The 12,374-nt window shown below is 43.6% G+C and overlaps 1 protein-coding gene and 2 non-coding genes across 4 annotated transcripts; all 3 read right to left on the reverse strand.

Moving 5' to 3' along the window:
* Positions 1-1,085: 1,085 nt before the first annotated feature.
* Positions 1,086-12,281, reverse strand: slc25a3a (solute carrier family 25 member 3a). Of its 2 annotated transcripts, none has more exons than XM_061806650.1 (8): positions 12,148-12,281; positions 11,600-11,778; positions 9,152-9,276; positions 6,036-6,215; positions 5,775-5,956; positions 5,301-5,473; positions 2,989-3,099; positions 1,086-1,777 (listed from the first exon to the last, which is right to left on the reverse strand). In XM_061806650.1, exons 2-8 carry the CDS (start codon positions 11,739-11,741, stop codon positions 1,620-1,622), a joined length of 1,071 nt encoding a protein of 356 aa, XP_061662634.1. In that variant the 5' UTR covers positions 11,742-11,778; positions 12,148-12,281; the 3' UTR covers positions 1,086-1,619. The 2 variants fall into 2 exon arrangements, with proteins under 2 accessions (XP_061662634.1, XP_061662635.1); XM_061806651.1 differs by having other exon boundaries at positions 11,600-11,775; positions 12,148-12,277.
* LOC133494031 (small nucleolar RNA SNORA53) lies at positions 2,752-2,956 on the reverse strand. Its single transcript, XR_009793258.1, has one exon. It is a non-coding gene; the product is annotated as a small nucleolar RNA SNORA53 (small nucleolar RNA).
* Positions 5,537-5,741, reverse strand: LOC133494030 (small nucleolar RNA SNORA53). Its single transcript, XR_009793257.1, has one exon. It is a non-coding gene; the product is annotated as a small nucleolar RNA SNORA53 (small nucleolar RNA).
* Positions 12,282-12,374: the final 93 nt, after the last annotated feature.

Below are 12,374 nucleotides of genomic sequence, written 5' to 3' on the forward strand. Positions count from 1 at the left end.
GCAAAAACCATAAAAACAATCACGGTCCTGTTGGAAAAGGGTGGCGTGCCCTCCCCAGGTCGGGGATGAGATCCTTCCCCAAGTGGAGTTTAAGTATCTTGGGGTCTTGTTCACGACTGAGGGAAGATCAACAGACTGATCGATGCGGCATCTGCAGTGATGTGGACTTTGCATCGGTCCGTTGTGGTAAAGTGGGAGTCGAAAGGCAAAGCTCTCAATTTACCAGTCGATCTATGTTCCTATCTTCACCTATAGGGATGAGCTGTGTGTTGTGACCAAAAGAACAAGATCCTGGATTTTGAGCTTCCTCCGCTGGGTGTCTGGACTCTCCTTTAGAGATAGGGTGAGAAGTTCGGTCATCAGGGAGGGGCTCAGTGTCGAGGCGCTGCTCCACTGCATTGAGAGGAGCCAGATGAGGTGGCTGCGGCATCTGATCCGGATCCCTCCCTGGTGAGGTGTTCGGGGCATGTCTCACTGGAAAGAGACCCTGACGACGAACCAGGACACGCTGGAGAGACTATGTCTCTCGGCTGGCTTGGGAACGCCTCGGGAACCCTCGGGAAGATCTGAAAGAAGTTGGCGGGGAAAGGGAAGTCTGGGTATCCCTGCTGAAGCTACTTCCCCTGCGATCTGAGCCAGAAAAGCGGGAGATAATGGATGGATGTCTTATTGTACCTTTTTTTTGTCTAAAAGTGGGTTCCCCAGAAATCTCGATATTCCAATGCAAGTTGTTTTTTGATGCTTTTATAAGCCCCCCCCCCCAGCTGTGGAACATTGGCACATACCCGGAAGTGTTGGTTTAGTGAGATCACATGTGATCGCACGAGATTGAGATTAGCGGCGGAACAACGTTTTCTGAGTTGAGCTTATCGGAGAACACCGAACATAATAGAACCGTTAAGTAGAGTCTGCCAGATTTGGAGCGGGGGGGGGGGGGGGGGGGGGAGAATCCTTACGTATCAGGCCTAACCCAGTTCACATCTACAAATGCAGATTAAAACTCTACTATGTAATGCAAAAACCACCAACTTCTCTTTGAAGACGAACTACCTCGTCTTTTCCGTGGCGTATTAAATAGGTTGAAAAGCATTTCAAAGTTCATTTTTATTTACATTTTACACATCCCAACCTCATCGGAATTGGGGCTTGCCATCATTCCGTTATTATATTTCATAATTCAACGAGCAATATTCTACATAACATGACCGCAACTGCAATCTACAAACTAACACCTGCACCCAAGCACATTATGGGCATAACGTAATAGTTGACATTTCCGGTCGGCAAAATTTGTCCCGTTACATTTCTATAGACGTGGATGAATTTAAAAATGAGAAACTTTCCCGAGGAACTGTCTTTAATTTCCATTTTTCAAATCACAGGAACAGAAGAAAAATCAGAAGTGCTGCACACCGAGGAAATATTCTTTGCTCAGCTCGTTTATCACATGACTTTGAGTGTTGAATACATACGAGTACTTATAGCCCCCGCTCGTTGAAACAGCTGGACTGAGGCCATAAATATAGAAAAACTGATGAAAGGAATTTGGGGAAAAATAAAAATTGGATGTCACGTGATGGTTGCCACCTAGTGGGAAGGGAGTGGTGGTGATGGTGGTCTTACTCCAGACCAAGCTTCTTCTTCAGGGACTCGGGCATCTCAGGGGGAGGTGGGCGGGGCAGACGGAAGTAGACCTTCACCGAATCGTAGATGAACCACTGCAGGGCCGTCAAGGTACCGATCATGATTATACGGGCGATCAAGCCCTTCCACACACCTGCACAGACATATTTAAAATAAATAAATAAATTAAAAAAAATACTGTAGTAACGAATTAATATGCAGAAATCAAAGGTAGCATACTTTACTTAATTTCAGAGTACAAATTTGTGTCCAAATGCTGACACCCCCCCCCCAATATGACTAAAACTTGTTCTCTTTGCAAATAAAGACCGACAGCAACTAGATTAATTTCAGAAAAATATGAACACGCGGAAAACAAAGGTAGCATATTTTAATTTTCAGGAATTTACTTAATTTCAGAGTGCAAATTTGTGTCCAAATGCTGACCCCTCCCCCCAAATGTGACTAAAACTTGTTCTCTTTATAAAGACCGACAGCAACTAGATTAATTTCAGAAAAATATGAAGTTTGTTTCTAACAAGCAGGTGACTAAGACTGTCTCTTTTATATAAAAGCACAGCATCATAAAAAGGCATGAAAGCCTTAATACATATTTTTTTTTTTACTTTTCATAAACACTATACTTAACATTACATTTTAACTAAATAGCGTACAAGGAATTATGATTACATTTTTTAAAAAAGTTTCGACCACAAAACATTTTCAAAAAGAACAGAACTTAATTTTTAGGGAACAATGTAGTTTTCAAAAGATGTCGTACAGTACCTAAAATTAAACAGTCAAAAATATTACGGCCGACTCGTTCTCAAAATTAAATACTTTTGATACTCGAGTCATTTTATCAGCATCGCATCAAAAAAAGAAAATGATGGGTATGGATCAATAGCAGACAAAACGCGCCACAATTCTCATTTCAGGAATCCATAGCGGCATTTGGTCTGGAACTTTAAACTCCGCCCACAACTTCAGCTGTACAGATGCCGCGTCTGTCACAGTCAAGACGCAGGTGGTCACAGTTAAGGCAACCATCACGACCAAGTCGACCCCGTGTTTTTACATGAAAAAAAAAAAAAAAAAAAAAAAATGGTATAACCAAAGTCCTGAATAACTGTCCGTCCACCTGGCTAGCAACACTAGGTGATCCCAGTCTGTAGAGGACTGGGTTGCTAGTGCTGCGTTAAAGCCGGCAAGCAGGTAGACTGCTCTCACACGCCAATGACTCAAGTACCTCCAACGGAACAGCCAGAAAGCTGTGAGGGGGCTCCTGCTCAAGAGCACAGCACCCTCTAGAGGTGGATCTAAGGAGCGTGTACATTCAACAAAAACGCAATCCTTGATACTGACCTTTGGGTCCTAGCCTCTTGAGGACCTGGACAGCGGTGCTTCCCTTCTCCTTGTTCAGCACGGACACCACAGAATCAGCAGGGTGGGACACGATGGCGCAAAACACACCAGCTGGACACAAAAAAAGGAAACACAACCCACTTGATTAGTACAATCAAATTTGGGCAGGGGAAAAAAAAATATATATATTATATTGTAGCTTCTAAACTGACAGTTGCTGAAGGCCATAACGGCAAACTAACTACCGTGATTTCTGGCCTACAGAGCGTACCTGATTATAAGCCTCACCCAGCACATTTGTAAAGGAAATACCATTTAGTACATACACACAAGCCGCACCTGTGTAAAAGCCGCAAGGTCCCACATTGAAAAATGGGATATTTACAAAGAAAAACGGTATACAGAAAGAGTTTTCAAAGTTTTAATAGCTTAGCTTAACAAAGCAATAACAAGGTAGCACAAAAAAAAAAACAAACAAACAAAAAAAAAAAAAAATGGTAGCATAGCACTAACAGGGCCAGTTTCAAAAAACATACCTAAAATCACTGAGACGCGGCCGTAACACGCTAGCGCAGCTAATGCAGTGCTAACAGGGCCGGCCAAAAAAAAAAAAAAAAAAAAAAAGTCAAGAATCACTGAGACACGGCAGTAACAGCATCAACGCGCTAGCGGAGCGCTAACAGGGCTGTTTATTGGAAAAAAAAAAAAAAAAAAAAAAACCCCAAAAACTAAGTCACTTCCTCGGCACATATTCCACTGGTCTCACTCTAACCTTTTCTGCTTGAGTGCCCCTTGTGGCGGCTAGAAAAAATGCACAAATTAGCTGCATCACCGCATAAGCCGCAGGGTTGAAAGCGTGTGAAAAACGTCACAGCTTGTAGGCTGGAAATTACGAGATTCGCAAAAATCTTTGGTCCCAGTGGCTGACTCTCTCATCCAATCACAAGAGAATGCTAAACAAGATGGCGGCACCCTTGTCTTACAATAGTTTTGGAAACCAAAGGCTTAGTGAAACGCTGCTAATCCTAACCCAGACCGCCAGTTTCTGGGTCACTGTGCGGATCCAGTGGTTCTGGTTCAGTCAACACTGACGCCCACCCATTCTCGATTAGTTCTAATTAAGTGAGATAGAGCTGCATTTGGTCATCTATGCTAGTGATGTATAGTGACCGGCACACCAATTAAACACTCTTCCATTAGATTGGAAAAGGTACACTAAAACCATGTAGGGATGTTACAGTACACCTTTTCCCAAACCCAGTACTTGCTGGGGTATTGCATGAGGTCCCGAATATTTTGGCTTTTAAAGAACATCTTATGACATTCTTGCAATTGAACGAGTTAAATCTTTTGGGATGCGAGCAAGTAAAAACTGAAAATTCGCTTTTCACAGTTTCAGGCCTCCGGATAACGGGGCACCACTCTGTTCAATTACAGCGCAACCTCAGTTCTCGACCACAATCCGTTCTAGAAAGCGGTTCAAGAAGTTGATTTGTTCGAAAACCAAATCGCTATTTCCCATTACAATTAAAGGTTAACAGAAATAATGCGTTCCTAGCCCAAAAAATTTGGCTTTTCAAAACCATTTAAGCTTTTCCTGATAAACTAGAAATACATGTTAAGTTTAAATACTTTAAATAATATATATTTTGCTTAAAATGTATGCTTTCGTTGTAGAGTAGGCTTGGCTGGGAGCGCATTTTCGTAATTGTAGTGGCTCGGCCCTCAGCCTTGCAAACTTTTTTTTTTAAAAAACAAAAGTGCAGAATAACTTTAAACAAGCAGTAATGAGGGGATGGGGAAGGGGGTCATTTTTTTCCCATTTTTACAAAAAGTAACATACAAAAACTAATTTGTAACTCGAGTAAACGAAATCTTTGAAACAAAACAAAAATGGTAATGGGATAGAGCATTATTAAAGTTAATCAGGAAAAAAAGCAATGCAAAACTATCAACTACTATATCTGATCTCTTTGGCGGGTTGGGGGGTTGGCTCGCTCCCTGGAAGTTCTTTTTCCCAAAGAACTTACTGGAGCCATGGTGGGGGTTAATAGTCCTCAATAGGAAGAAAAAACAGTAAATGGAGCAATAAAATATGTCGTAGGTCAGCTGGTTGGGCGGCGTGTGCTATGTTATTTTCGGGCTTTGTAGGGGGCGTTTGAGTACTGATTTTCGTTTGAAAACAGAAGCAAAAAAAATCTTGAAAATTTAGTTTGAAAACTGATTTGTTCGAGAACGGGGATGTTCGAGAACTGAGTATTCACTGTATAGACTAAATCCTATTATTGATGGGGAGTGGGGGGGTTACTTACCAATATAACCAGCCACAAAGGTGACCACCAGCTGCTCAGATTTGCTGCACTCGCTGCGGGGCTTGGGGACCACATACTTGTAGAGCATCTCCACCGTGCGCTCAAAGCAGGCAAATTTCATCATGGTATAAGGAATCTGCCTCATCCACAGAGGTACCACACCCTTGTAAAATCTAAGGTCAGAGATAAAACATCAGATCGAACGGTACTTTTGTTGCAGTACCAAGCGATTAGAAAATGTCCGTTCCCCTGGCTAGCAACACTGGGCGACTTCCTGCTCGTAGAGAACCGGATTGTCAGTGTCGCAAGTAAGCCGGGAAAACAGGTAGACTGCTTTAACACGCCAATGACTCAAGCACCTCCAACTGTACAGCCAGAAAGCTGCTGAGGGCTTCTGCTCAGAGCAGAGCGCCCCCCAGAGGTGGATCTAAGGAACGTGTTACCAACCCAAAACAAATCCTGTGATTCACTTACGCCCAGAGACCTTCCTCGGCGTACATCTTGGGGACACACTCCCGAAGGGTGTTGGCGTAGCCGGGCTGGGTCTGGATGCGCACTTTGACAGCCTCCATAGGAGCCAGAGCGATGTCGGCGAAGAACTCGGCGCTGGCGGAGGCGGCAAGGTATAGCGATGTTCTCCACATGTAGGAGTTTTCCTGTTTGACAAAAAAAAATTAAGTGCTTTCCAGACAAATTTTATTTTATCTCCAATAGACATGGCGGCGTTGCACTGACCTCTCCAAGTAGGTCACTGTAAAAGATCTTAAACACTTCATAGAAGCCAAACTTGCAGAGTCCCTGCATGGAGTAGCCGATGAAGGTGGGGGCCCAGCCCTTCGCCAAGCCTCTGACCCCATCCTCCCTCACAGTCACAGAAAACCCGTTGCCGATGCTCTTGTACTTGTCTGGGTTAACCTACGAAAAAGAAAAAAAAAAATACCACAGTAAGGACCGTGTCATTGCATTTTATAGTCAACCCTTTAAGGCGCTTTCTACATATTTCTATATTTACAGAAACTACATTTGTCTTAAAGTTTGATCCAGCACAGTGAAGAAAAGTATTTGAACACCCTGCTATATTGCAAGTTCTCCCGCTTAAAAGGGGGTCTGAAATTTTAATCGCAGGTCCATGTCCACTCAGAGAAAATCTAAAGAAAAAAAACAGATTTATTTGTGTGATACAGCTGCAAATAAGTATTTGAACACCTCTCTATCAGCTAGAATTGACCCCTCCATACAGGGCACTTAACCACGCCTCTTGAAGTGACGTCACGCCACGTGCGCTGACGTCAGACAAACAATTAGGAAAAATATCGGCGCAGCAAGAAAGGAATAGAGCGAAACTGTCCGATTTACTGGCTGATTTCTCACTCGCATTCTTAGCGAAATATCGTTGAAAAGCAGACAGCAGGGCTTCAAGTATTTCAGCGAGGGGTATTTCAATGGTATTTACATGCATATCGACGGAGAAACCATTGATATTAGCGCGAGATCTTTACAGAGTCAGAGGAAGACCGAGAAGCCACATAATATAATATATTATAACCCAAAGACTAATTCGTCATTAACAGTTTCCTATTTTCGTGTTACATATACTTGTGTGCAGAATCTGTATAGCCGTTTGTGAACCGCCGTATGAAGGAAAAGAAGGCGAGGCTTGATTTACGAGTTGTTTCTTACGTTTTCTTTGCGTAACGTCATGCGCTCCCCTCAATAATTATTCTTGAATTAGTGCCGAACCTACGTAAGTCCCGACCGAGTACGACAATCACTACTTTAATGTCGTCAAACATCCTTCCTTCTGTCTTGGTGTCTCGGTACATGCCGAAGGCTTTTAGGACTGCTAGTCCGGTTTAGCTTAGCTAATTAGGAAAAGTTTGTGCAGTCAGATCATCGCAAAATATTGCTAAACACAGATCAAGTGTGACAATCATTCACACGTAGCTATATTATGCAAGCGAAGAACTGCTAATTCATTTATATGAGACATGTATTGAAAATCAAATATAGGGTTTACCTTTGTGCAAACATATCTGTTCCGGTTGATGGATTCAGTTGATCATGCGGTCTTCCTCAAAGTTTGATCCATCGAAGACATTTTTCGTACTGGGTCTTCGGTTTTGGAAAGGGTACGAATTGAACTCCACCAACTAGCCTTTCAGGATACCTGTCGTCACTATTACAAAGTCCGTGACTACACCTCTTAACCATATTTTTTGTTAAATAACCCAAATACGCGATAAAACCGCCAACAGAAGCTATACTGGACCATCCAGCCAGCGTTGTCTGAGATTTGAGTCCGAGATTATGCAGATCTCTGGCCTCTGATTGGTCAGTGACGCGGATTGCGCAACATCCACGGATGGGTCAATTCTGACCCTCAAAGAACTGTTAGTCCGCCTTTAAAAGGCCACCTCCACTCCCTATATAATCCTGAATCAGACGCACCTGTGTGAGGTCGTTAGCGGCATAAAGACACCTGTCCACCCCATTACAATCAGTCAGACTCAAACCTGTAACATGGACCAAAGACCAAGACCAAAGAGCCGCCCAAAGACAGAGACAAAATTGTACAACTCCACACAGCTGGAAAGGGCTATGGAGAAATTGCCACGCAGCTTGATGAAAAAAGGTCCACCGTTGGAGCAATCATTAGAAAATGGAAGAAGCTAAACATGACTGTCAATCTCAATCGGAGTGGAGCCCCGTGCAAGATATCACCTTGTGGGGTCTCAATGATCCTTAGAAACGTGAGGAATCAGCCCAGGACTACATGACAGGACTTGGTCAATGACCTGAAAAGAGCTGGGACCACCTTTTCCGAGGTGACTGTTTGTAATACACTCAGACGTCATGGTTTGAAATCAAACATGGCACGGAAGGTTCCCCTACTTAAACCAGCACAAGGCCCGTCTTAAGTTTTCCAATGACAATTTGGATAATACAGAGGAGTCATGGGAGAAGGTTTTGTGCTCAGGTGAGACCAAAATTGAACTTTTTGGTCATAATTCCACAAACCGTGTTCGGAGGAAGACTAATGATGAGTTCCATCCCGAGAACACCATCCCTACTGTGAATCATGGGGGTCGTAGCATCATGCTTCGAGGGTGTTTTACTGGACATAGGACAGGACAACTACACTCTATTAAGGAGAGGTTGACCACGGCCATGTATTATGAGATTTTGGGGAACAACCTCTTTCCCTCAGTCAGAGCATTGAAGATGGGTCGTGGCCGGGTCTTTCAACATGACAATGACCCGAAGCACACAGCCAGGAAAACCGAGGAGTGGTTCTGTAAGAAGCATATCAAGGTTCTGGCGTGGCCAGGCCAGTTTCCAGTCCTAAACCCAAAAGAAAATCTTTGGAGGGAGCGGAAACTCCGTGTTTCTCAGCGACAGCCCAGAAACCTGTCTGATCTAGAGAAGATCTGTTTGGAGGAGTGGGCCAAAATCCCTCCTGCAGTGTATGCAATCCTGGTGAACAACTACAGGAAACGTTTGACCTCTGTGATTGCAAACAAAGGCTACTGTACCAAATATTAACATTGGTTTTCAATACTTATTTGCAGCTGTATCACACAAATAAATCGTGAAAATCTATTATTACCTCTGTCACAATGGACATGCACCTACGATGAAAATTTCAGACCCCTCCATGATTTCTAAGTGGGAGAACTTGCCCTACAGCAAGGTGCTCAAATACTTCTTTTCTTCACTGTACGCGACTAAAACAAAATTTTTAATGCGCCTTGAATCTGGTGCACCACTATTCCTAATTATCACGGGAGCAGGATTGTGGAGTTGCTCCCGGACAATCACCGCCGATACCAAATAGAGATCTCCGTACAAACCTGCAGACGACACTTGACAAGATCGAGGGGTACTACTGCCGTGTGTGTCAGGCCGCAGCTCAGGATACCCCCAAAGCCACAGAGGGCATAGTACTTTGAGGAGCCAAACTCGCAGCTAAATTCGTCTGTGGTAGAAAGGGAGGGGGGACAACAAACATGCAACATGCAAGAGGGTCACATGCGACAAGAAAAATCAAAACGAATTCAGAGGCACATAATGGAAGAGTTCTCAATATCCGAGATCCCAAATTCTTAATACTTGATTGGCGCTTTTCCACCGCCCCAATTTATGATAGCTTTCCAATTGAAACTACAAAAATGTAACAAATCAGCTGGATGAAGAAGTGAATGGAGAGAAAAACGTGGGTGTTATTTAAGCAATACCCAATTTTTGGATTCATTCAGAGGTTGAGGGCGTGGCCTAACAAGTGCCGCTCGCAAAATTCAAAGGCTCAAAACTAAATGTGTCAAGGTTTTACGGTTCGGGTACAATTGCTACCAGACAGTGGAAAAGAAAATAGTTTCAATTCATCTTTAAAAAAAAATTACTCTTCGATTACATATGGCTGCCTCAAACATGCCACCATTATTGGAACACCCCAAAATTATGATGTACATTCACTTCAAATGGACCACAATGATGTTTTGGAGGTCGACAAGTGTATACAGACACCTCGAACCACAATTTAAGATGAATTAATTAATGCCATAAACCGCAGCATTTTTAGTGATCAGTTAATTGATTACTATGCCCTTAGATAGTTATGAATATGTACAAAACACCAGTGTGGTCCAAGGTTTGTTTTACAGATGACCAACAAAATCAACATATTATAACGATGCAGTATAATGTTCATTCATCTTCTACCGCTTATCTGAGGTCAGGAGCTTTAACAGGGACTTCCAGACTTCCCTTTCCCCAGCCCAGGGGATGGGGGGTTCCAAGGTCTTCCCAGGCCAGCTGAGAGACAGCCTGGGTCGTCCCCAGGGTCTCTTTCCGGTGGGACGTGCTCTGAACACCTCACCAAGGAGGTGCCCGGGAGGCACCCTAAACAGATGCCCCAGCCACCCCATCTGGCTCCTCTCGATGCGGAGGAGCAGCGTCTCGATCTGGAGCCCCTCCCGGATGACCGAGCTTCTCACCCTCTCGCAGTATAATGTAAACATAGTATTTAGCCACTGTACTTTTGCCTTTCAAATCAGTCTTACGCAACTGGGCAGAGGCGACGTCAACAAAACCACAAGTCAGCATCACCCTTGTGCAAATCTCATTAAAATTGATCTAGAAAATAAATTGGTAATGAACTGGCTAGTCAGTGTTGATGACTAATCCCTCACAGTCTAGTCTCCTTGACCTCTTTCTCTCTCTCCCTCCTCGGCTAGCTTAAGGATGTAAAAGGTCAAATGACATCACGGGTGCGCGGCGGGTTCAGGGAATCTATGAGGTTGGACTCATGCAGTCATGTGGTGATCGCTCCAACGTGCATGCCGGTGCGGAGGGGTGGGGACCTCACGACTGGATTATATGCAGTTTTTCCCCATGCAAAATCGAAATTAAAAAAAAAAAAAAGAATTAAAAAAAAAAAAAAAGGGGGGGGGGGGTCACGGTTAGGGTGCAATAACACAGAGCCGAAAAGACAGACCTGCATTCTGCATTTGACCAGATCGAGGGGAACAACGGCTGTGTGTGTGGTGCCACAGCTCAGAATCCCACCAAAGCCACACAGGACGAAATACTTCTGAGAGCCAAACTCACAACTGTCTCCCTCTGAAGGAACATGTTCAGATTTTAGGGAGGAAAAAAAAAAAAAATAAAAGTCCATAAATATGGAACATTAAACTACTGTCAAAAAGAAACAAGAAGTCAAGATGTTGGGCTGACAAACTTTAGTGTTCAAAATAATATAATTACAAATTAATGGTTTGGCATTTAAACGAGACCTACCAAAGCAAAGTGAAAAAAAAAAATAACTGCTGATGCTGACCACTCCAATAAATGAAAATTATAGCTGTTGCTATCAACCTCCATGCAGCATTGTCTTGATCAAATGTGGGATGCTGCAGCCTGGCCTATAAATCCAAATACCCTGACATTTTTGTCCTACAATAACCACAGTAGTCGCAAGTCTCAAGATAACCGCTACTGTGTGATTATTAAATCTAGGTTATATTTACTATTAAGCGTCCCACGCCCATTGCAGTTTGACACTGCATGAAAGGTAGATGCCCTTCCTTGTCCTACATTAGCGGCTTAGCTTTAGCAAAGGCCTGACTATAGTCTTTATTTAACTAAAAAAAAATAGTGACTGTTATGTTGATTTTCTAACTACATACAAGTAAAAAAAATGTATATGCACTATGACATCGTAGACTAAGAACGGTGCGGCAAAACGGGTTGCTAGCAGGAGTCCACGAAAGAGGCCTGCGGTACAAGGAGGGATAAATTACCGTCTGCCGTGGCGGCTGCTGCCAGTCTGCGTGTCCTCTGCCCGTGAAGACTCTGCTGTGGTTCCTCCACTTTCTGGAGCGTGAACAGGGGGGCGCTGAACGGATTGGCCCGGGCAAGCTGCGTCAAAGTCGAGGGATACATGGCGGTGGTGGGTCCTGTGTGCGTCCGCGGAGCTCTGCTGCAATGAGCGAAAACGTTAGCTAGGAAACCCGACACTAGCTAAACCGATAAATGGAATGAAAGCTTTCATTTTCCCAATTAACTCTGGGGTAAAAAAACAGAACCAGCGAGACAAGTTATATATAAGTGGTTCAAAGAGCAACACGAAATAAATAAAGCGACCTGTCCCATAAACATCCATGACGTGTTAGCTTTTATGCTAACTTGACCGCTACAAGGTGGAATAGTTGCCCTGCCCGAGAAGCACACTAAACTATAAGAGAGAAAAGATTTTCTTTAACGACGTGGACATGCATTAGGATTTCAACCGAAACGGTTATCTCATAGTTATTATTTGCTTTTTAGTTAACCGAACAATTGAACTTACTTTCCGTGCGTCTTAAGATGGCGCCTCCGCTTAGCTGCAAACCGGCCGCTCCGAGGAAGAGAGAGAGCGAACGACCTCCCGGTAGCGGTTTTGTCCTTTCGGCTTCTTCTACGGTCACATTCAGTCAACCAGCTCCCGACTCCACCCATCGGTAGGCTTAAATCATGACAGGAGTACTCATTCTATGAGTTAACTGAAACTTACATTTCAAAATAAATGTGATTCTT

The sequence above is a fragment of the Syngnathoides biaculeatus genome, chromosome 20 (assembly GCF_019802595.1).
Source record: "Syngnathoides biaculeatus isolate LvHL_M chromosome 20, ASM1980259v1, whole genome shotgun sequence".
Taxonomy (NCBI): Eukaryota; Metazoa; Chordata; class Actinopteri; order Syngnathiformes; family Syngnathidae; genus Syngnathoides; species Syngnathoides biaculeatus.

What these genes read in the sequence shown, in the direction of transcription:
- slc25a3a (XM_061806650.1), bottom strand. Translation starts at nt 11,741, where the DNA reads ATGTATCCCTCGACTTTGACGCAGCTTGCCCGGGCCAATCCGTTCAGC. An exon ending in TTGTCAAGTGTCGTCTGCAG is followed by an intron (nt 6,216 to 9,151) that starts GTTTGTACGGAG and finishes TCTTTTTCGTAG; the next exon opens with GTTAACCCAGACAAGTACAA. An exon ending in ACAGTGACCTACTTGGAGAG is followed by an intron (nt 5,957 to 6,035) that starts GTCAGTGCAACG and finishes TTTGTCAAACAG; the next exon opens with GAAAACTCCTACATGTGGAG.